At 41.9% G+C, this 24,430-nt stretch overlaps 2 protein-coding genes across 2 annotated transcripts; both read left to right on the top strand.

Annotated features, from left to right (window-relative positions):
- The first annotated feature begins 83 nt into the window (after positions 1–83).
- Positions 84–2,534, top strand: LOC137930740 (fatty acid synthase-like). The gene is made up of 2 exons (XM_068774055.1): positions 84–200; positions 2,283–2,534. Exons 1-2 carry the CDS (start codon positions 84–86, stop codon positions 2,532–2,534), a joined length of 369 nt encoding a protein of 122 aa, XP_068630156.1.
- A 3,883-nt stretch (positions 2,535–6,417) lies between these two features.
- Positions 6,418–23,781, top strand: LOC137930744 (fatty acid synthase-like; the record flags this gene model as incomplete). Its single annotated transcript, XM_068774060.1, has 23 exons — positions 6,418–6,460; positions 6,661–6,803; positions 7,827–8,030; positions 8,648–8,837; positions 9,344–9,503; positions 10,062–10,231; positions 10,718–10,869; positions 11,504–11,687; positions 12,232–12,380; positions 12,960–13,144; positions 13,212–13,331; positions 13,420–13,529; positions 13,910–14,097; positions 16,643–16,806; positions 17,377–17,643; positions 17,830–17,953; positions 18,681–18,968; positions 19,399–19,842; positions 19,912–20,082; positions 20,903–21,033; positions 21,827–21,974; positions 22,842–23,013; positions 23,669–23,781. Coding segments are annotated over exons 1-23 (4,020 nt in total), but the record flags the coding sequence as incomplete, so codon positions are not given.
- Between the last annotated feature and the right edge of the window lie 649 nt (positions 23,782–24,430).

Below are 24,430 nucleotides of genomic sequence, written 5' to 3'. Positions count from 1 at the left end.
GGCCTCACTCCGGCGTCTTTCGACGATCTGAACAAGGAGTGTACACAGTTTATCAAGCAAACAATTGATCTATTGAAAGAAATATGTTTTACAACGCGAGCGGTTCGCGCGGGGCTGACGCTGTCGTTATCTCCGGAGTCGCCGGTCACTTCCCGGACACGGACTCCGTGGCGCACTTTGGCGAACAGCTCTTCAATAAGGTTTGCCTATTCATACAAAGATTGACGTCTGCGCGTCACCTTTTTTACCGAAGCTCAAATTGAGAGATGATTCTGTGAAGGACAGCACTCGAATAGTCCATCGTTGGACACAATCGGATCGGGAGGCACTCTCTCTACATTAAGCAACTTGCCAGTGACGTTTTTCTTTGATGTGACGTGTTCATTCCATTTTTATATTTGTTTGCATACAAAGGCCTAACTAATCAAGTTTTTGTAATTAAAGCAATGTGTCCATTCAACAGTCCATTATTTGTGTCTCGCTCTGTCGCGCGCTACGCAGTGAGTGCTGCGTCATCATTGTCCAAGGTTCTGTGGTGGCGCAGAAGGAAGTGAACTGACGACACGGTTGAGGTTGCGAGATGCGGCAGGCAGTTCTAGTCCTGGCGCATTTTTTTATTTATTCATTAATGAGCACCAGCCGATGCAGCTGTTCAACAACAATATCAATTTATGAGTTCATAGCGAACAGCGCGCAGTTTCAATGGAGCTGAATGTTTCTGGTTTGTGCACAATTCACCTCGTCTCGTGTCGCTACGTACTAATATTTAACCGGATCGCCGAGCTCTTGGATCGCTCCGGTGGACGCGTGGGCAAGAGGACCGCGCCTTGAGCCCTCGCTCGTCGCCAACACTCCGCTTAGCATTCCGACACAAGGGCGCCCGAGATGGTTGACCTTCTTGGTCGGTTGCTGTTGCCTGCTTAATCTCACTACTGCCACTGCGCACGGCTTCAGCGCTGGAAGAAGTTGCGCATGACACTCCAGCAACACTGATATATTGTATGACCGAGTTGGCATCCCCTGTGATAAATGATCCGACCTCGTTTCCAACCAGACCTGTTAGTTATCGAATGGAATATATTACAAGTTTTGCGCTTCCATAGAGTGTTGGTAGTGAGATTCAAGAAGCGCCTCGTCGCGGCGGCCGTGTAGGTAAATACGACCTATTTTGTTCGCTGCGATGCGATCAGTAAATTATATTTTTATAAATCAATCACTTCGGAGCCCGGCGCACCGCAAGGTCGCACCGTCCAGTTGACCCGCGTGCCAGTAGTATAAACAAAGTAGTTGTTGTGGAATCTATATTGACATACCTATACCATATATCATTAGATTTTGTTTTTCGGCCTTCGACTGTAAATTTATTGTCGAAATTATTTATTTAACTTCGCTTTTGCTCACCACCTTTATGTAATCCCTTTTACACTTTATTGGATTTCCCCGTGACCTTTTCTGGTCCCATGGTCTACATATGAGCCGGCGCGTACACAAGGAAATTCTTCCCGCTCTAAGGTTGATAGCTGTGATTTCTAAGCCCCTAAATTTACTTTCAGTTACGTAGTAACCTCCAAATGGCTCAAATGGCAACCAAAAGGCATTTACCTTTTGGTTGCCATTTGAGCCACCTTCAGCTTGTTGACGGCTTGTTTGATGGTAACCGAAGTTTTAGGTTCATATGTTAAAACGGGTCGAACGTATTGCTCAAGTATTGAAGATCTCTTGTGGATTTTTAGATTCGTTTTGAACAAACTTTGATAGACGTGGAAAATACGAGAAATAAACTCGTATAGCTTTTCAAGACGCAGGTCTTGAAAAACTTAACAAATCCTTCACGGGCCTGAGTGCACGTATATAAAGATATCTTAGACCTTCAGTTGCATTCAGTCAGTTCAGTTGTAAGCCTAAAATCAAAATGATAATATTAAATAATTTTTTTACAGCATTCAATAGTTTTTAGTTGATGGAAATGTGAATTGACTCATTTAAATGGTTGATATTATTTTCATCATTAAACATTGCTCCTCTCCGTAGCTCAGCATTCCGTGCCGGTGGCAATTTGCTATTTATAATCTTACAAATAATTGACGATTTATAAGCGCGTGTGAACGGCTACTTGAATTTGAATTTTATTTAAAATAATTATCATCTAATTATCGAAGGTGCACGCATAATCAATATGTAATTACACCTCCGTGGTCTATCCGTAGCTTTTGTCCTTTTTAGTGTGCGTCTTGTATTTTGATAAACGTGGAGGACTCAGAGATGCTCGTCGTGTGACGCAGGTGGAGCTGGTGTCGTCAGAGGAGCGACGCTGGAAAAAGTTCGGGACGGAGAACCCGCGGCGCGCCGGCACGCTCAACAACCTCAATAAGTTTGATGCCTCGTTCTTCGGCATCGACTACAGGGAGGCGCATGTCATGAACCCCGCGAGCAGGCTGCTGCTGGAGAGATGCTACGAGGCGCTCATCGACGCAGGTACAGCGCGCGCACCAACGAACACATCTGAGGTCCCTTCGAAGTGGTTCCCTAGCTGATTAAGTTCACCAGTTTCACCGGCGACTTGCCATAAGTAATTTATTAGAGGTCTTTAGCTTGATGGTGAAATAGTCTGGTCTGAGCGCCTCCTGGAGTGGCGACCACATAGTGAAGGTCGCAGGAAGTCGTTGGGTGCGGGCGGCGCAAGACTGGACATCGGCTGATGCGAGTATGATGATAAGACGTCCTCCAGCTCGCTTTCTTAAGTAAATGTTTAATTCTTCTTCTGTCGCTCATTCAGTAGGACCAGTTGGGAGCGTCTTGCCTCCAGCGACTTCGGATGATCACAACAGTGTGGCCTGTCCACGTCATGGGTGGACGCTCTATGTAGCGCTCGCTGGTTCGTGGTCTTCACTCCAGAAACTTAAGGCCCCAGCGTCCATCTGTTCTGTTCTGTGATGCCACTTGCTTTGCGCAGGGCTATGTGGAATGTTTTCGTTCGACTACGGATCTCCGCGTTCTTGATTCATAGTGTATAAGTCAAATTCCTCAGTAAAATTAGTGTTATTGACCCTTTCTGAAACTAGTAGCGTTTTAGAATCAACATTCGTCCGCGTGTGATATAACTTCGTTATTGTTCATCTTAATGCGGCGGTCGCCTTATACAATCGCTACATTTACATGACGAATTTGCATTTGTCTTTCGTATTTACATACTGCTAATTTCAAACGTCATGTTGGTGATCCTAAGTTCGTAAGTCGCCATCTGCTTCACGGAGAGCGATCGACTTCTCTTCCACGACAAGCTGGAGAACAACTACCACGGGGTGAACGGGTAAGCACACAATGTCGGACTGCCAGCGCCGCGCCGGCCAGAAGGAGGCTCGGGGTGTTGCATAGTGCCCATCCATCCATCCAGGCAAGACAATCACCACGGCATCGCTTTGGATACATTCGGTAGAAGGGAGAAGTTTACACTTCGTATCTACTCCAGAGGAGTGGTTTATAAAGTGTTGGGTCTGCTCTGTGGTCCAATAATTTTTAAATTTGAATTTATTACAATATGCACGTAAGTTGTCGGTGCTACGTGGACACGGTTCTCGCGCGGCAGGTGCTCCCGCGGGGCGATGGCGGCGCGCATCTCGCGCTGGCTGGGGCTGACGGGGCCGGCGTACGTCGCGGACACGGCCTGCTCCAGCGCGCTGTCGGCGGTGCAGCGCGGCTACCGGGCCATAGCGGACGGCGAGTGCGACGCGGCCATCGTCGCCGGCGCCAACCTGTGTCTCAACCCCATGCTCACCATGCAGTTCGTAAGGTAACGAAAACTAGAACAAAACAATTACATTTAATACGATGCTAATGAGTGATGTAAGAAGATATGCAATTAATGGCCCGAGATACTAGGAGACGCATTCATTTGGCACCTTTGCGTGACCTTTTCAAGTAATCCAGCTCCGCATAGAACGTGTTATTGTGCCGAGTACCGAAAGTAGAAATGTTCGTCAAATACTCTAAAGAGGATGTAAGTGAAGCTGAATCCCTCGCGCCGTTAGTTGACCCTTTGAAAGGAATACAAATTAACATTTGCAGCGATCACGTTCCCTAGCGCTGGCCCCCACGGCCACAATACTTTGTATGTAAAATCATTCCAGGGCGTTCCAATTCAAATTCGAACCCCGATTTGAATTCAGACGGAATAAGTGATGTGTTCGCTGCCGTTGCGTAAGACACGTGTGAACTGTATATACCATCTGTTCATGCGTGAATACATCATCTTCGATCGAACTTGGGTTGTCATCTTCATCGCCGACGTGCTCGGCCATTTCTTCCAGTGTTGAATAGAGAAGTTTTGATTATCACATATTGACATCTATTTCTTAAGGAAATTTAGCAAGAGTTCTTGTCTTTTGCATCAAGTTTTAGGGTCACATACGTCAAGGCCACTGTTACCTCTCTTCCTCCTACACTGTCACTGTCCGGTCCGTTGTTCGGAAATGGCTGAGCGAGCGCCGTGACCCCGCCTGCTTCGCTGAGAGCGCACCGTTAAGACGAAGGAGAATCACATTTCGGACGCGTTCTTTATCTCCTTTACAGCAAAGCGTTAGGTTCGTGACTCCTACTCTTCAATATTTGCGTCTTCTCTTTTGTCGGCTCCGCGTCGTATATTACGCTAAATATAATTAAGCCGTTGGTAGAGTTGGGCCGAATGCTTAAAGGAACTGCACGTCCCCAGGCTGGGAGTTTCCTCGCAGGAGGGCAGGTGCCGCTGCTTCGACGAGCGCGCCGACGGCTACGCGCGCTCCGAGGCGGTGGTCGTGTGCGTGCTGCAGAGGGCGAAGCACGCGCGGAGGTACCGCCTGAATACTTTTAAGTTAAATCATTTATCTGCTGAATATAGGTTACATCCATGAAAGTTTCACACAGTTCCAAAGTTTCACCACATTCTCATCAAATATTTCATACAAATATAATATTTGTTTATCTGTAATTAAAAATGATTTTAAGATTTACACCATAACATTATATTACCATAATATTACTAATTATACTATAATTATGTTAAGTAATTGAATAAAATCATCTATTGATCACGATATACTTAAATTTACTTTTAAATTACTTAATGAAATAATAAACGAAGATTTATAAAGAAGAAAAGAATATGGCAGTGATGTAGCTTGATTATTTTCATTTAGGCTATATCCGATAAAGTGTATATGTGTTAATATGTGTTAAACTCTATCAAAAGATGTGTTGTTGTGGAGTTTCTTCTTGCTTCTTCTTCGCAAATACAACATCTTGCGAAGCAGTAGAGAGTCAAAAATAGAATTGATTAAAAAGTAAATAGATAAGTTTGGTTTTAGTTCTGTTAAAAGTTCCAATGTTGAATAAACGAATTTTATCTCTATCTAATATTTCTATAGGTTGCTTTTCTTCTTTGGTAGGTATTTTTGTAGAAGCGCTATTTTGGTTCTTCCTATAGATAAGATATTGATTTCTTTTATTCGTAGCCTTGTATCAATTGAACGTCTGATTTTAAACTAACCAGCCCGGGCATACAAAACAGAACTATCTCGTAAATAAACAAGGATGGAAATTTGAGGAGCTTCAAGTGTATTAAACAAGGGTTTATGATTTTATCTAGGGGTTGAGTTTCACATATTATCATATCAAACATGTTCCTTATCATCATCACACCAACCGCCGCGCGGCGCCGGAGTGCGCCACCGCTCGTCACGACGACCGCTCTCTCGCTGTCTGTGCCGAGTCACTTGCCGCACCTTGACACACACGTACAGACACACGTTACTTTTCATGACATTATCGTTGTCTATAGAATGTTGTTTGTAGAGTCAACCCTCGTCTAATTCTGGTCTCAGATTCGACAAAAGTCATTGCGATTTCACTACGGAAGCAACAACTTTCAGGGTGTACGCTAAAATCGTTCACGCAAAGATGAACTGCGACGGGTACAAGGAGCAGAGCATCACCTACCCCTCAGGCCAGGACCAGCGCCTGCTGCTCAACGCGTTCTACAAGGAGTGCGACGTCGATCCTTCGACGGTAGAGTTCGTGGAAGCTCATGGCACAGGTGAAAAAAGAAACGTTCAATTTTTCTTACTAAGTTTTCCAGAAGTCATTTTATAAATTAAAAAAGTATTTAATTCACCATTGTTTATGTAAAAAGGGTGAATAAATAGATCTATATAAATAAATAAAATCGGCGTGTCTCTTAAAATGTTTAAAATGTAAGTTCCTTATTTATTTTTCCAAATCAGTTTTGCCCCCTTCAAAGTAATCCCGTCCGGAAAAGTTTTTTCTTGATACAGCCTTCAGACCTTCTGTGATTCGGTTTCTTGCTCCTCGTTCGTGTCGGCTTATCTGAGCTAGCCTTACGAGTTTACTGAACAGCCAGAAGTTGCACGGAGCCGAATCTGACGCATGCGGTGGTGGAGCGATTTTAGCATCAATCGAGAACTGACACGTTTGAGACAAAAACATCCTTCGAAACTGGGCTGAGCCAAATGATATTTGAACTTTCGACAAACAGGCGCTTGGCAAATATTGTAGACAGTCCTACGAATCAAGAAAAAAATGACCTGCCTTCCTAATGCCCGAGAGTTTCAAATGACAATTGCACCTTACTTTTGTGATGACAGGTATAAATAAACCGTTTTGGCACAGGAACCAAGATCGGAGACGTGGAGGAGCTGAAAGCGATCGACCAAGTGTTCTCCGCCGGTCGCACAGAGCCAGTGTTGATTGGATCGGTCAAATCCAACATGGGTCACAGTGAGGCAGCTTCCGGAATGTGCAGCCTTGCCAAGGTATACTCGGCTCTTTACTCACTGACTGTTCAAACTCAATCTTCGCTTTCAGAGATACGGTACGGAGTGTAATATTTGCTATATGTATAAATGCTAATGTTAATGCTGCCGATACTGGTAAATAGAAAAAACGTGCAGCGAAACGTCGTTTCTCACTTCAGGCCTTGTTGGCAAGCTTACAGCCTTTAAACAGGTCAAGAAGAGGGTTGTACTGGGATTTATCTATGAAATCGAATCAGGCGCGAGGACATCTGCAGACGAATGAAAGTAACTGGCACTACTAGACGGAGAACTCGACTAGGAGCAGCAGCGACGTCCACAAGGTAGTCAGACGAACTTGTTAAAGTCATAGGAATACGTTGGATGTATGCTGTTTCTGAAGAACATAAGTTTGACACAATTCTTTTTCCATAGGCTAAGCATTTGACCTCTGCCACGCCTGATCTTAAGCGATGACGAGGTCTACGATGCTACATACTTGCCCAGAAGAAACCCTTTCACTCTTGTTTTGCAGATTCCAATGTAATTGTTGTCTGGAAATATAGAATAGCTTGTAACAAGCTTTCTCTAGGCTCTATACAATTAGCAACTACTTCGTTATCTGTGTACGATTTCACAATAAACTTCCCTGTACTGCTTTGGAATTATAATACGATAAATTGTAAAAATTAAACGAAAATGAATTAGAAAAGAAATTTTACCATAGCGTTAAATGTTTTTTTTTCATCGGTAAACATCTGTGAAAGGAATTAAAAAAAAACATAGATGTTATTGTAGAGCAGCTTGATTTAATATTGGTTTCTGGCTTTTTGGCTTTTTTGTTTACCTAAAATTGATTCAATCGATTCAAGAAAGAGAATATGAATAAATAAATATGCAACCAGAGCGGCGCATAGGACAGATTACACAAGATGTACCATCTCTTAGGAGTCAAACTTGCGAATTGCAGTCATTTAATATGTTATTTTTTCAATGAAAAATCTATTGTAATATTGTAACATGCAATAAAAATTGTTTGCATAGGCTTGCATCGCATACAACTCCGGCTGCATCCCGCCGAACTTGCACTACGAGACCCCGCGGCAACAGATACTCGGTCTAGTGGAAGGCCGCCTGCGAGTAGTGTCGGACAAGCGGCCGTGGCGCCGGGGCAGATACGCTATCAACAATTTTGGGTTCGGTGGGGCCAACGCTCACGTGCTATTGGAGAAATACGCCAGGACAAAGGTTTGTCACCAAGCGCCCTACGCAGAGGTTTAGGTGTCTCCAATACTCCCTTACTTTAAACACGGTGAAGCTGTAGATCCCAATGCAAACAGTTTAAGACCACAGAATAAGACTATTCTTGATTTGTATGATGATGATTTTTTTTTAATGAGTCGTCGATTCTTATCATTATTTTATTATCTTTAATCGTTTCAAACGACAGCGCGGGGCAATCGACCGCTAGCACCATCTATCGGCGACGTTCGAAATTGCAAAGCCCCATTGCATATTTGCATTGCATTGCGGTTCGCCGAATGTTTTTTGCAAAATTGTTTGTATTTTCGTTAAGACATAATAAAGATTCTTTTTGGGAAAAAAATAAAAACTTGGAGACACAGAAGCCAAACATAAACACAAAGTTAATTAAAACACCTGTCTCTTGCTGTCAAATATATATAATGTATATATTATATAGCGCTGGAGGTAGGCCGCTTACGACCAGATCATGTATAGAGACTTATTCTATTGACCTGTGAAGGGTCAATAACTTTTGATGATAAATATAACTTGATAACTTACGTAGAGACGTAAACCAGCGAGCAGACATTCCTCCTCCACCTGTCCGAACTGCTCTTCAGGTAAACAACGGCTTGCCGGCGGATGATCTGCCGCGGCTTGTCTGCGTGTCGGGTCGCACCAGCTCGGCCGTAGACAAGATCTTGAACGATCTTGAGTCTAAACCGATCGACGTCGAGGTGGTGCGCCTTTGGCACGCCGTGCACGCGACCAGAATCCTCAACCACAGTCACAGAGGATACGTTCTGCTGGGTAAGGTATTCTTAGTCATATCCTCGTTAGTCAGTTCCTCACGTTCTTGCCTCGCATAGACGGAATGGTACTCATTTGATCCGTTCAACCTAAAACTTGGTGACCTTTGGATTTTGAGCTATTCTTTGTGCTATGAACAACAAGCTCCACCATTATGTTATCTTATTTTATTTAAAAGGGGCAATATCAAATTGGAATTGAACTACTACTACTTTTAAATAAAGATCCGTAAAAAATTATGTTATATTATGGAGGATTTTTTAAAGCTTCGGTCAGATATGGTCACAAAAAAAACAATGAATTTGTTCAAACTCTTCTCAGATCGGAACTCCTTTGGAACCCTTTAAGCCTTGGAAGCCTTAAATTGAGGGATCATTACGGGAGAGCTCAATTTGATCATTTCACGTGATCCTGTGCGCGCAAAACTATGAACGAATCAAATAATTGAACTTCTGAATTTATTGCTTAATAATTTATTGGATATGATTTTATTATTTTTATCTCAGGTAACGGTTTCTCGAAAAGTATTCCATTACACCGACACAGCCGGCGCAGTGGACGAGCGCGCAGACCGGTGTGGTTTGTTTATTCAGGAATGGGGAACCAATGGTCACGTGTAGCCAATCATCTAAAGGCTTTGACGGTGTTTTCAAATTCCATCGCCAAGTAAGTGATCATTAAGTGTTAATTATAAACCTCACGAAATTATTGACACTGTGCGAGGAGTGAGTCAATAAATAGCTGTGGACTCAGGGAAATAGAGGCCGATCATCAAAATTCAGTGCAAGAAACCTTCTTGAAACAGTTTCGCCGTGGATCTTGCCAATATTAGTAATGCGTCCTGCAAAAGTATAACAGCGTAAAAGAAGATCAACGAACGTGATTGAACGATTGATTCATTTTGAAAACAAGGAGAACGACACTGGTGACAGACTAGACGGTGTACGTTACGCTCCGCTTGTCGCCGAATGCGTTTGAGAGCATTCTCCTTTGGTAAGGATGGCAGTCTGTGTGGATAAAATGAACTCTAGGAGAAGCAGTTCTGTAGAATGTTCTTGTATCGGTGAGGCATAGTTGATGTACCGAGGAGGTTGAGCCAGTGTGCGCTAACTAATAATAATTCTACTAAAAGATTTTCTCTTTTATAAATCATTTACATGATTCGTGTGATTATGAAATTAATCTTAAGATAACAAAGGAAGAATTTACATGAAATATTCGCAGGTCCCGCGACGCTTTGAAATTTAAAGGAATAGATTTGCTAGATATTGTCTACTCGAATAAAACAACTTCTGTCGGAGCCCTTGCCTCGTGCTTCGTCGGCGCTGTTGCTGTTCAGATAGGCCTCACGGACGTGCTGCGCAGCGTCGGCGTGGAACCGGATTATATTGTTGGTAGGCAGGGGTGCTTGTTCTGTATTTGATGCAAGGTCTTAATAAAAATGCGCTAGAATTTAGTTTGAATTACCTGTGTTTATGTTACACGTTCAAAACAATCAACATTCCATTATCATCAGTGTCAGGTTAGCATGAGGGCGTCTACTGCTAGAGAGATGCTTCTACCACACATTACCGAGGAGACCGGTTAAGAGGCGACACCGCTCTCCGATGACCTGAACTGGGTCATGTGCTCATCTCATGCCGACATGTCCGACGCCGCGCTGGCCGGACCGCCGCGTCCACATCGCAGCCCGCAGGCCTCGGCGGCCGCGCGGCCTGCGAGCGCACTGTGTCGCTGTGTCCAACTGCATCTGTTTCTTTTGTCGTCAACAGTCTTTTTTCTTCCTGGATGATCAGATGTTAGTTTCTCAGACGTTATGACGCGTTAATGAAGATCAGTCGTGGGAAGTGTTTGTCGTTAAACGACCGGTGGTCTGGCAGGCGAGGGCGTCGGGCAGCTCGCGTGCGCCTACGCAGACGGGTGCCTCACTGCTGCTCAGGCGATCCTCTGCGCGTACTGCTGCGCCGTGTCCTTCAATGAAGCGACCACAGTCAAGGGATCTATGGCGATTGTCAGCCAAGGCATCAAAAAGGTATGAACTGACATGTCAGGGTCGTTGTTAGGTAGTTTGATTTATTTATATACGTGCTAGCTGTTCCTTTTATTTCGCATGAACCTCTTTCTGCGGGTGTAATTTCATAAAGTCCATTCTTGGTAACTTTAACAGACCCAAACAAATTTTCTGGTCATAAAAGACCTATGGTTTGAAATCATGTTTTTCAATCAAACCCTTTCGAAATGAATATCCCATGAGCTGTTAAGCTGCTGCTTAGTAGCCTACTTCGCAAAAGTAATATTTATAATAAAATTCAAGTCTCTAGGGCTTTTTGTTTCAGAGATTCTGTGAAGAGTTATTACATTCGTGGTAATCTCGTATACAAGTAGATAAAATTACTACAAATTAAAAGATAATGTCGTACAAATAGTTGCAGTAGTACTTTTAAAGGAACGATAAGCGGGCGGAGGTGAGCTATCACCCGACCAGTTGGCGAGGACGATAATCAAGTGTGATCTAAGAAAGTGTATTCACATATGTACAAACAATATGTATAATTTGCAACATTTATATATTATTTATTATAGATTCTATATAATAATTAAAGGATATACAAAGTTGCAGTTAAATTTCTGGATGATTTCATTACGTCTATAATCTTATTTATTAGATAAAGGAACTGTGCCCCGTGGAGTTGGAGGTGGTTTGCCACGACGAGGTGAGCTGCAGCGTGGTGGCCGGCCCGGCAGCAGCGGTGCAGGACTTCGTCAACAGGCTGACCGCGCAAGGCATTGCGGTCAAACAAATCAACAGCGCGGACGTCGCGTTACATTCCAGATACGTGACGGACACCAGTAAGTGTCGCGTGACTGCTTCACTACGCGACAGACAGTTGCCGTGACGTCCTGTTTATATTTATAGAAAAATCTTTATCGAAAAATTCTTCAATAGCTGGAATGTCGAAGCAATATGTCAAAAACACGGGAGGACATTTTGAATAGGTTTTGATCTAATTTGGTGTTAGATTCACGCCGTTCGTTCATTAGAGTCGACTGACAGACGCCAACTACGCGGCGCAGCGCTCCCGCAGAGACAGTCATGATGACCGGTGCCGCGCTGCCGCTGCGCGTGCGCACCGACTTCTCATGACTTTAAGTGTGTCGTCGTTGCACCCAGTGCTTACCTGCGCTACGGCTGGCGGGTGCATGAGTGATGTACCCCGCCTAACTTGATTCTTTTACTTGCAAAGAATATTAATAAAGCATTGACATTAGTTTGTTCATTTTTAATAATCAAATGTTCACAAAACATCTCCCTCACATATAATAATCTACATTAAATAATAAGGAGTTGTTATTTATAAAAAAAAAACTATTGTTGGTAATTGAATATTTGAAGGCGCTACACTTTTGAAGCATCTTGAAGAGGTGATACCAGACGCAAAGGGTCCAACCGACCGCTGGCTGTCCACGTCGCTGCCTCAGAACCTTATGAATAATTCCATCTTCGCGAAAGCATCTCCTGCATACTTCGCCAACAGCCTGCAGGTAGGTCAACCTCAAAACATATCAGCCATCGTACAAGTGTTTTCACTTCACTATTGTCAGCGTTGTTCCGACACTTTCTACAAAATTTTTAAGTTGCTTTCCGTTAAACACCAAGGGTGTCAAAACTGCGGACATTTTTGCGGCTTATAATATATATCCGTTGGATCAATTTTAAAAGTAGTTTCTGTAATAAAATTTGGAATAATGGTAGTAAAGAGATGTCAAATTTAAGTACGTAAACCAAAGTTTAACTGTTATATGTTAAGTACATTGTACTAGTCAAAAAGTTTCAATGAACTTTGATTTTCATTTCATAAAATTTCTTGCACTACTCACCAGAAGGCAGTTACATAGAGATCCAGTAAAAATCCGATAATTTATTTATTCATTCATATAATTTTTATGCCCTGAATATCTCTATCAATATATTGAAAATATTTTACATTACGTGTCGATTTATAGTTTTGACTAGAGCTTTTACAGATTTTTAAGTTCTCTTTAGAACGACAGAATCTGTCCAGATGTGAATACAAAACCTTCTACTGAATAAATGAACTACAAAAGGCGTTTATACGACAGAGTCCGGTCCTATTCGAAGAGATTTCCAAGCTGATGGGCGGAGAAGAGGCCATTACGGTTCAGATGGCTGATCAGGGAGTTCTGCGTGAAGTTCTAAAACAAAGTCACTTGGGTCCGGTCAACATCGAATTGTCTCAAGTGGACAGTAACGATAATATACAAGTTTTACTCAACGCTTTGGGAAGGTAAGCGAGCTGGCAATACTCTCGTGATTGGTGTACCACATGGATATGTAACAAAAAATGTTTTTAGCTTGTATATCGCTGGTGTGGATCTTGACCTGGCGAATCTCTATCCGGAAGTCGAGTTTCCAGTTTCTCAGGAGACGCCGATGATTTCGCACTTAGTAGAGTGGGAGCACGGAGAGAACTGGTAACGTATCATTATTCATAGTTTGACGTTAAGCATAAAGTAATAAAGTTGTATTGGGTTGTCTCACGGAGGTTGATTTTGCTTGCAGGGAGTGTGATCTGTTCAAGTCCCGCGGCAAGCTGACCACCGGCGAGCGCACGGTGAGCGTGCGCATTAAAGACGAGAGCAACGAGTTCCTGACCGGCCACTACATCGACGGTAGCTATTCTAATCACAACAGATGTTCAAACACATTCTTTGATACATTTCTTGCTTACGTTTCAGTTCTGCGCACATTATTGTAAATAACGATTTACAGAACCCTCTAAACAATAAACATGGAACCTAAGTAAACGCCAAACACACAAAAGTGCCGTTAATACGCGTGAACTTGATGTTACTTATAGATTATTATGTACGGTTCTCGGAAATTTTAACCGAGCACTATCTCGAACTTACTAGAAACTTATCCGTAGTATAAATAAGTGCACTTCCCATGTCGACAGTTCAGTGTTGTTTTTCAAGTTATAAGATTAAGATCTATATAGATGTTGATCTTCGTTGGATTTTATCTCCAAGTAACGTACAGTTAATTGCAGGTCGATTGCTATACCCCGGTTCCGGGTACCTGGTGCTGGTATGGGAGACGCTGGCGCTGATGCGCGAGCAGGTGTTCAGCGCCATGTCCGTGGTCTTCGAGGACGTCCGTTTCCACAGGTTTACCACGATCCCTGAACAAAATCTGGAGTTCACTATCAATATACACGAACTCAGCGGTGAATTTGAGGCGAGTGTTACTGTCAAATTGATTTTTTTGTTATTTGAATTGCCTTTTTTTAAAAGAAATACAAGCATACATATCATTCTTCCGATTTACTGGCAAGTTGACTAAGAGCCCTTACCGTAGTTCTATGGTATCTATATATCTATACAATATAAGGAAGTTATACATGTGTCAATTTCGACGGTAAACCTTATTTTAGTTGTTACATAATGCAATTGTTGTTAAAATGTTGGTACTTCAGATAAAAAATAGTGTGTCTAAAACAATCTGCACGATTGCCAGTAAAGAATTTTTCCACAGAAAGAGTGCGTGCTGCTTTTGATAACTGGTCTCAACGACCGCTTCGAATAAGCTTTGTATATTTTGGTTTTATATTAATGTATTAAACTTATAAACTTACTTACTCCGCTGGCTCAGTGACCCAAAGTGGGTCTTGGCCTCCGAAGCGAGAGACTTCCACTTTCCTCTATCTTGCGCCATCGTCTGCCATTGGTTGACATTCAATTCGCGCAAGTCTGCCTCAACGTAATCGATCCAGCGATACCTGGACCTACCCACTGGTCTTCTACCCCTCGGTTTTTCCAGGTACGCTACCTTCACGCTCCGATCCGATCCCATTCGCTCCAAGTGACCAAGCCAGCGGATTCGTTGTGCTTTATATTCGCCGATGATATTTGGCTGTGCTACTAAAGTCACAATTTCGGCATTCTTTCGGAGCCTCCAAGATCCGTCTTGATTTCTTGCTGGTTCCAAGATCTTCCGCATGATTTTGCGTTCCGTCACTAGCAGTTTTTGTTCTTCTTTCAAAATTCGCGTCCAAGCTTCACAGCCATACATCAATATTGGTCTTATTATGGTTTTGTAAACTAAAAAAAGACTTTTGTACTTCTGCTTAGGAGCCTAGACACTAGAACCTTGTGAAGTGCTGCACTGCATCTCAGCGAGTTCTGGATACGGATATCGATCTCCTCTTCTCTGGTGTTGTCATCCGTTATGGTGCAGCCTAGATACCGGAACTTTGCCACTCCCGCACATGAAACGTTTCCAACATGAAGGTCATCTCGTTTAACACGCTTATTCTTGTATCGTTTCATGAGGAGGTACTCGATTTTTTTAGTGTTGATCTTGAGACCCGCCTTAGTGGCTTCCTCTTGAAGTGCCTTCGCGGACTTCGTGGATTTCGTTGCAGTTTTCACCCATTAACGCTAAATCGTCTGCGTACCCTATAACCTTATGCTCTTTTCCCAATTTTACTCCTCCTTCCAGCGCAGACACTTTTTTAAGGACATGTTCCAGAACTAGGTTAAAAAGCAAAGGTGACAGGGCATCTCCCTGCTTAAGTCCTGTGATTACTGCAAACTCTTCTGTGAGTTCACCGCTAACTCTGACCCGCATAATGCTCTCTGATGTTACCGTCTTGACCATCCTGACTAGTTTGGCAGGTATGTTAAAGCCACACAATATTATACAGCCAGATCTATCGATGCTATCGTAAGCTTTTCTAAATGAGTTGATGCTTTGAGCATACTCCCATTTCTTCTCCATGATCTGACGAAGAAGAAAGATTTGGTCAATTGCACTGTGGTTTCGTCGGAACCCACACTGATAGTCGCCAAGAACTTTTTCCGCATACGGTTCCAGCCTATTCAGCAGTACATATGATAATATCTCATATGCCGTCGGTAGTGAGGCAATCCCTCGATAATTGGTGTACACTTTTCTAGATTATTTTTTATGGATGGGACATATTATGTGTTCCAGGTTGGCGTTCTAGCTCCCAAATCTTACAGAAAAAGTCGTATAACTTTCTCTGTACATCTGCACCTCGTATTTTCATATCTATTCCGGTAGTCCATCAATGCCGGGAGATTTGTGATTCATAAATCTCATTATCGCTTTTTGTACTTCCGATATTTAATAACAATAACAGTTCCTTCGATATTTAACCTTTCGGTTGCCGGTTTTTCTATTGAGGGGCAGTTAAGCAGTTCTTTAAAATAATCTCGCCACTTCACCTTGCTTTTTTCGATGTCCATTATGAGGTCTCCCGTATCACCGACCAGCATCTGTAACGAGGACTGGTATTCTTTCCTAAATGACCTTACCTCCTCATAGAATTTTCTCGGCTCGTTATTTCTGACGAGGGTCTCCATATCTCGGACTATTTTGTCAAGGTGGTCTCTTTTAGCTTTCTTAATTACTTTTTTGGCTTCTAATTGCACTTCCTTAAATTAACTTAACTTTTCGTCTTGTTGCGTCAAAATTATGTAACTACGTCTTTTTTTTTTCAACAGGGTTTTCACATTCTGGAGTCCACCATTTCTTCTTCCTTTATTAGATTTGACAAATGCTTTTGAGGGTTTAACTATAGATGACAATTTAGATGGGGTATGGGAAAATATGAAAGACATAACACGCGAAGTGTCACTTAAAGTTATAGGACGTAGGAAAAAAAGAAAAAGGAATAAACTGTAATAGTAATAAATTATCTTTGTAAAATTAACACTAAGCATTTCACAGCAGTAACGTTAAATACTTAATATCACAGCTCTCCGAAAACGGCAGCACCGTGGTAACTGGGCGAATCCGCGCCGAGGACAACCCTGGCGAAGAGTTCGTGGAGCTGCCGCTGCCGCTGGAAGACAGCGGGTTCCTGCGAATGTCAGCTAAAGACTTTTACAAGGAGCTCAAACTGAGAGGATATCAGTACAGGTTATATATTAACTTTGATCTGTAGTTTAGACGATCTGGATCTGATGGTGTTTAAATGGACCTTCTTCCAAGTTATCGAGCCATGGAAAAGTAGCCCTATTGGAAAAAGGTTCCTCTTGACAACTCAGATATGAACTCAAGAAGTGTCATACAGTTAGAGCTTTGAATATTTCAAACTTTGCAGTCAGCCACAGTTTGTTTCATCTAGCCACGGTCCAATACTTTTGATGCACCAGTTCTAGTACACAGCTTATTTTTATTACATGTGTTAACACTGTGTCTATCAGTTTTTTAAATAATTTTGTACGTATTTGCAGACAAAAAAAAACATTATTATATGTATATCATCCAGCCTATATTCTCTAACTAGGAAAGTAATCACAAAAAATTTGATTTCTTTTGTTGCGAGCTCTTCCCAGATTTGGACGCAGTAAGAACTCTATTTGAAGTTGAAAGATGTCAGAATAGTTCAATTTGATAGGAGTTTCTATCAAATCTGATTCTAAGGCCATTCTTATTTGACTTAAGTAAGGGATTAACACAATGAATTCATGGTTATTTGTTTTCCAGTGGCCAGTTCCGAGGTGTGGTGGAATGTAACGTGGAAGCCACCCGCAGCCGAGTCTCATGGAATGACAACTGGGTTGCGTTTCTGGACAACGTGATGCAGATAGCCATGCTGGCTGCAGACACGCGCAACCTGCAGCTGCCTACCTTCATAGATAGGCTGGTCTTCGACGTGGACTTGCACTACGCTGAGATCGCCAAGTTAAACGCGGAGGAGGCGAGGGAGAAGTTTATCGATGTGTGCTATAACCATGATTTGGATATCATTAGGTAGACTATTTTAACATTAAACAACATTAAAATCTGTTGTGTTAATAATCGCTGACACTTAAGCATACAACTTTATTGTTAAAATCTGCTCCTGTTTGCTCTGTTTGGACTGATCACTACTGCGCCACATCTTCCGTGGGATCCCGTCTAGTTGGTGTCATTCGATGTCTATCAAAATCATTCCAGATGCGGCGGCGTGGAGGTGTGCGGTGTTCAAAAAGCGCAAATATTAAAGAAGCCGTCAACCGTTGGCCCGCCGGCGGTGCAACGTTACAAGTTTATTCCTAATTTTCCAGAACATGCTATGCAGGTAAAATACAATTTTTTTTTAAAACTATCATCACCACCTGCCTACTGCATTTATTTTCTTTTGGGCATAAGCCTTTTCCAATGCCTTTTTATGTTGGCAGTCTTCAGCTCTCCTCATTTACCAATTACGGCTTTCGTTCTAAGGCATCTGCCTATACGTAAAGAGAACGACACCATGTATCACCGTTACGAAAGGAGTGACTGCTTCTCCATCACTTCATAAATGTTGAGATCTATGATGAGAAAAATGGGCAGCAAATTTACTGAATCGTTATCTCAGCTGATGGACGCCCACAGCTCAAATAGGTCTTTCCAAAAGATCATCAAAATGAGCTGGTCCTGCGCCGCCCGCATTCAGCGACTTCCCGTGACTTTAGCTATGTCGTCAGTCCCACTAGTGGGAGAAGGGGGGGGTGGGGGTTGTTTACTTACGCCGCGTCTATCGGCTCATTTCATAATCAGGATTCATTTACTAGATATGATTAGTGAAACTGTAACGGTTTTTTGATAACAATCGAAGTGCGCCGGGGGTAATAATTTTCGAATTCTACTTTTTTAAATTAATAAATATACTTTGCTTTTCTCAGTTTAATATCAATACCAAGTGTTACTAATCGAGAATCAATATTTAATTATTTACATTAGAGAGAGTTTGAGAGAGAGAGAGAGAGAGAGAGAGAGAGAGAGAGAGAGAGAGAATAATACACCTCAGCATTGTTTCGTTGCAGTTACAAGACGTCATCAACCAGCACGTTCAGTTGGTCCTCGAGAACGTAAAATCACTCAGGATCAGGTGCGTGGAACTGGTCGACGAAGAATATTCTAAACATTGTTATTTGCCAGTGATTGAGAACATAAAGTGCGCTCTGGACGTGCAGCCCCACGTGCAGTCGCATTTGTTCATAGTGTCGGATCAACCTGTGAAAGTGCCTCCGGAGATCAAAGTCGAGAAGAATAAGGAAGCTGTCGAAAATACGCTCCTGTACGTCGGAGCCGACCTACTGCGAAGAAATGATGTGAGTTAAATTTATTGGCGAGAAGTATCCATGTTCCATGTGGAATTTGTTGTTCCCACGAATTGAAGGTACAGGGCACTGTATTCGTTTAGCCTAAAGTTTGAGGTTAAAACCTAAACTTGAAGGCTCAGTACGAACCCTAACTTTAAATTTTATATATTGTTTCTTTACTAGCAAGGGCTCCTTCATGATTTGGTTATTCTATGGTACATGAAGTATTGTCATTTAATTCCCATCTAACATTTCGATTCACGAACGAATTTTGACAGGATAGGTTGCTGTTGTCGTGCTGCTATTACTACCATATCAGAAAGTATTAGCTCCTGGTCGACTGCGTAAAAAAAGTATTTCTTTGAAAAATTGAATTAATTACCTCTTGTACTCGTAACATTTGATAGTTCTTATGGACATGGCTTATTATTTTTGTCAGGAACTCCGGCAGTGCGCGGCAATGCTCAAGAACGAAGGGTTTATTTTAAGCCGAGAACGCGTTCTGCCGGAATCTGATGTTGACCACGACTGCTGTACAATTGTGTCGGCTTGCAAGACAGGAAGCGAAGTGTTAGTTCTACTGCGACCGAAATACGAAGTCAGCATTGGACGATGCATTAAGATCGAACTTGAAGACGACTCTTACTCTTGGATGGACGACGTCAAGAAATACGTGGACGCTGGCGAAAAGATAATACTGTACGCGCAGAACGACAGCTACAGCGGTATTCTGGGCTTAGTGAATTGCTTAAAGAAGGAAATTGGTGGCAACTTGATACAGTGCTACGTGATCACCGGGGAGTCCGCGCCGGAGTTCGATCCGGAGGACTCGTTCTACAAGCCGCGAATCAACAAGGACCTCATGATGAATGTCTTCCAAAATGTGAGCAGAAAATAATATTAAACAAAGTAGTCTAGGGTAGCTCTTACTCATATTTTGTTTTCTTTCCAGAACCAATGGGGCTCGTACTGCCATTTGCTCATTCTAGACTTAGATAAAACCGCGCCAGTCGCCCACGCTTATGTTAACGTTCAGACGGTAGGGGATCTTTCATCGTTACGTTGGGTCCAAGGATCACTGGGCTCACACATTCCTGAGAATAGAGACTCGGAAATATTGAACGTAAGTCATTTTAATCAAATTGTATTTGACATATCGTACAGAAGAATTACAAAACTTCTCCTGAGTGATACAAGCTGTGATCTACCAGACTGTCTCAGCCGTGATCAATGAATGTGCAACAAGTGAAAGTGCACAAGCCGCTGAGTAAGCTGCCAATGTTATTATGAAGTAACTGTTTATAAATTATTTTGTAATCTTTTCACCACAACATAATCATAACCTTCGGGTAGAGTCTACGTGTTGAAGAGGAAAATTATCTTGTAGGGGCAACGTTATCTTATCGTCACCGGTGTATAGAAAAGAGGCATTTCACAGAAATGAAATTGTTCATTTACATCGGCATAAATACTCGAATAAATGAGATTTATCTCGACACCAACCGGCCCTAGGATGAGAGACCTGGAATTGAAAACGCAACCTTCTGGTTTATTCTGTCAGAAGGTTGCTCTTATAATCTCGTCGACGAAAATCAAAGTGGGGGAAGCTCTTGCCTTTCTTACCCTGGCACGCGGATACAACTCTCGGGGAAGATAGTAATTAGATATTGGATGTCAGGATCTTCATTTTTGAGAGATTGACTAAAATGAAGATGTGTTTTATAATAACAGTCCATGTCTTGTCTATCAATATTGCATTTAAGGGTTGCTAAAAATGATTTTTCCACGTCACATGACTCCATTGCGCGAACGCAGACGGTTATTTTACTTTAGATATTATTCTTTTGGCAAAGAAAAACTCATTTAGTGGACAAAGAAAACCAAAATCTTCACAGAGACTGTTTAAAAAGAAAAATAATCCGTATTATATGTTCATGCGACAGGTGATGTGTTCGGCGCTGAACTTCCGGGACGTGATGACGGCGACGGGGCGCCTGCAGGCGGACGAAGTGGTCCGTGGCCGCGTGAACCAGGACTGCGTGCAGGGCGTCGAGGTCTGCGGCAGGACCGCTAAGTTAGTTCTGATCACCTACGTGACTCCATACGATTAAAGCTATGCTCGTGGAGGATATCTGTTTACAATTCTGAAGAGTTGAGGTATTACCGGATATAAATTCTATGGTTGCGAGGCTGCTGAAACACCAGAGATGTACCAAGGTTTTAGAGTTGTTGGTGATATTGTATAGTTTACTTCTTTTATGCAGCTTGGTAAACTTGAATGTGCTTGACATGTCTTTAAGCGCTTACTGTAATGTTTTTAGAGAGGGAATGTCACCGTTGCCCTGTTGTAATAAAAGGTTCACAGTATTGAGGTGGCAGGGCGCAAGTCGTGCTTAGCCTGAGCTTTAGCTTTCGTAGCAAGAACTCTCTCTCCGGAGCCTGGGGCCGCTACATCCTTATTACAGGTTTCAAAGGTCATCAAGAGGGGACTCAGCCTTTGGGCTGACCATTAATATTCGTTTAAAATTACGACACAACTTATAAACACTTCACAGATGATCACAGAAGTTTGCAACGTAGTCGAGTTTTTTGTCACTTTCACTCTGTCTACAACAAATTATTTTGAAATATTTACCACTTCAAATTCAAAACCTGATTGTAGCGTAAAAATACTTTGTACTGATGTAGGATATTTACACATTTCTTTAATCTACATTTTTAATTTGATCGTCGCCATAATTTCAGCTGTAGGATGTCCATAGCTAGTTATACGTCTTCTCCGTAGATTTCCAATAGAACCGGTTTGAAGCGGCTTTTAAATTTATCACGTGATTATTAGTAGTAAAAATATATTGTATATTCTCCAGCGGGTCCCGTGTGGCTGCTATGGCCAGGCGAGGCATATCAAACATGGTCAGTCTGCAGAACGCGCTCGTGTGCGCGATACCGGACGAGTGGAGCTATGAAGAGGGCGCTACTGTGTTGGTCGCCTACGTCACAGTGTACTACGCCATGGTGAGAGAGTATTGCAACTTATAACTATATACAGTGGCCTTCACATCATGACTTAAAAAAGACTACCTTACCTTCATCGTAAAGTTTCCGAAAACTTTGTAAGTTTTTAAAGAAAAGAAGACCCTTTTGGTACTCTGTCGTAGCTCGTTCAATGCCGAGAATTGCGTCAAAAAAGTTTTCTTTCTGCACGATTTTTATTTTTAAGAAGAATTATGAGAGTAAGGCGGGTATGGACAGCCAGTCGCATTTTATTTTGCCGAAAACCCGGGAATTATCGTAGCGATGTGTGGCGCGCTGTGTTGTCGTGATGGAGGAGGAAACCATTGGCTCATTATCCTGGCCTCTTACGTGGTGTCCATACGAGGTGTTTACTTCCTGAGCAAGTTCGCAGATTGCCAATCGTCTGTTTGATTGAAACATTTGAACACCCCCGACCTTCGAACATCCACAAGCGATTCATTTTTGCTATTTCATTTTTGCATTTGTAAACAGTTTTCAAAGTCATTTTATAAGAAAAATGCACTTATTTTGGTATTTCATGAGCTTCTCTGGCAGTTTTTGCATGTTAAAATTGTTGGCATTTTTGCGCGACAAACCAGCGAATATAAGCTGACTGTGCTTAGCAGTGGAAGCTGGTAGATAAGTCGCAACTGGTTCAAATTTTCTCTAAACTTTATACATGAATTAGATCGTCGAAAGTGTTCATTCAAATGGGCGTAGATACAGTGGCAATTCATTTTTAAGCTTTGTTTTTAATTAAAATCCACGCTGTAATAGGATTCTTAACAAGTTTTTGTTCATTAAACTTAATTTGATCATATGATATTGTGGACACACTACACGAGGCTGTGTATGATTTGTTCTCAGATCGTGATCGGGAAAATGAAGCCGGGTGAGTCGATACTGATCCACGCGGGCACGGGCGGCGTGGGGCAGGCCGCCATCAGCCTGGCGCTGCACCACGGCTGCGAGGTGTTCACCACGGTCGGCAGCCCCGCCAAGAGGGCCCTCATCAAGAGACTGTTTCCTTCACTCAAAGGTGTCCGTTATCCATTATTTTAAAAAGTGATAAGTTTTCGCACTTATTATTTATTTCAGAAGAAATGACGACATCGGGGAAGATAGATATCTTATTTTTATTTATTTATTTATTTAATTCACAACTTATTACGGGGGACGCCTGACTTAGGGCAGGACGTTTTTATTTAGCCCCGCATTTGAGGCCTATCTCGTATCATGATGGAGACAGACACAACTTATACAATATTTTCTTAAAACTCTTTATATTTATATTGGTTATTCTCTTTTATTCTTTTTATAGCCTCTCATTTGTTTTTCTAGCATACTTCACACATTATCTAAATATACTTTCCATACAAGTTTTCCCCGTTTATCACGTGTCTTCATTCGCTTTGTTTCCCAAAGTACAACAGTAACGATTCTTTATTTTTTTATTCTTGTTTTTATTTTTATTGCATTTCTTTCGATGCATGCATGCCTTCCTATAATAATATAATATAACATTGACCAACGTTTCATAATCCTTGCTTTGAATGTCATATTTCATATTTGATTATAATGTTTTGTAAATGATGCCGACCGCTTTGTGGTGAGTGATGACCCAGGGCCGAAGGATGATGATGATAAACTGTTAAAAGTGAATCTAAATAAATATAGCTTGTGATATGTTGCAGACAGTCACATTGGTAACTCGCGGGACGTTTCGTTCGAGGAGATGGTCACGAGGGAGACTCGAGGGAAGGGCGTCGACCTGGTGCTTAATTCTTTGGCAGAAGAGAAGTTGGTGGTGAGCTGCAAGTTTCAAATAAAGCAAATACAAGATAGATACACATATAACCAAAACGTCAAACAGCATATGTAAATTACTAGGATAATATTACACCAGGTCTAATTAAACGGTTTTATTTTTTAGTTCGACCCGCACGGAATTTATTTGTTTATTTATTTGGGTCAAAATTAGAAAATTTAAGTACCTTCCCGTTGTCAGATTGATCTGAAATTTGGTACACACATATAATTTAGATGACAATACAATATAATAAAATCAATAACATTATAAATCAAAGATGGCCGCCGATACAAAATGGCGGATTACATATTTTTCCTTAACCCCCTCAATATGGGTATCTAATGAAAAGACTGCATTAGTAAAACACGATGCTTATGTCAAAACTTAAAATTCAACATGGACGCCGTTCCAATATGGCGGACTAGGTACATAGTTTTCCACAACTACCAAAATATCGGTATCAAATAAAACCGTTTAAAAAACCGTTTAACTTAAAAGTTTTTTTTACCGATTTTTATTTTTAACATTAAGTCTATGCAGACTCTTTTTCAGCCTAAGTGTCTTCATTCTAAATTCATAGCATAGTGTCTTACTAGATACGAACATTTACAAAAATAGGCAATATTAGTAAGTAATCCTTATGGTT

The sequence above is a fragment of the Battus philenor genome, unplaced genomic scaffold (genome assembly GCF_028537555.1).
Source record: "Battus philenor isolate CCGP_79_NKW_IND1 unplaced genomic scaffold, ilBatPhil1.0.hap1 SCAF_60, whole genome shotgun sequence".
Lineage (NCBI taxonomy): Eukaryota > Metazoa > Arthropoda > Insecta > Lepidoptera > Papilionidae > Battus > Battus philenor.
The sequence above is the reverse complement of the archived record's forward strand: the minus strand, read 5'-3'. Positions and strand labels throughout refer to the sequence as shown.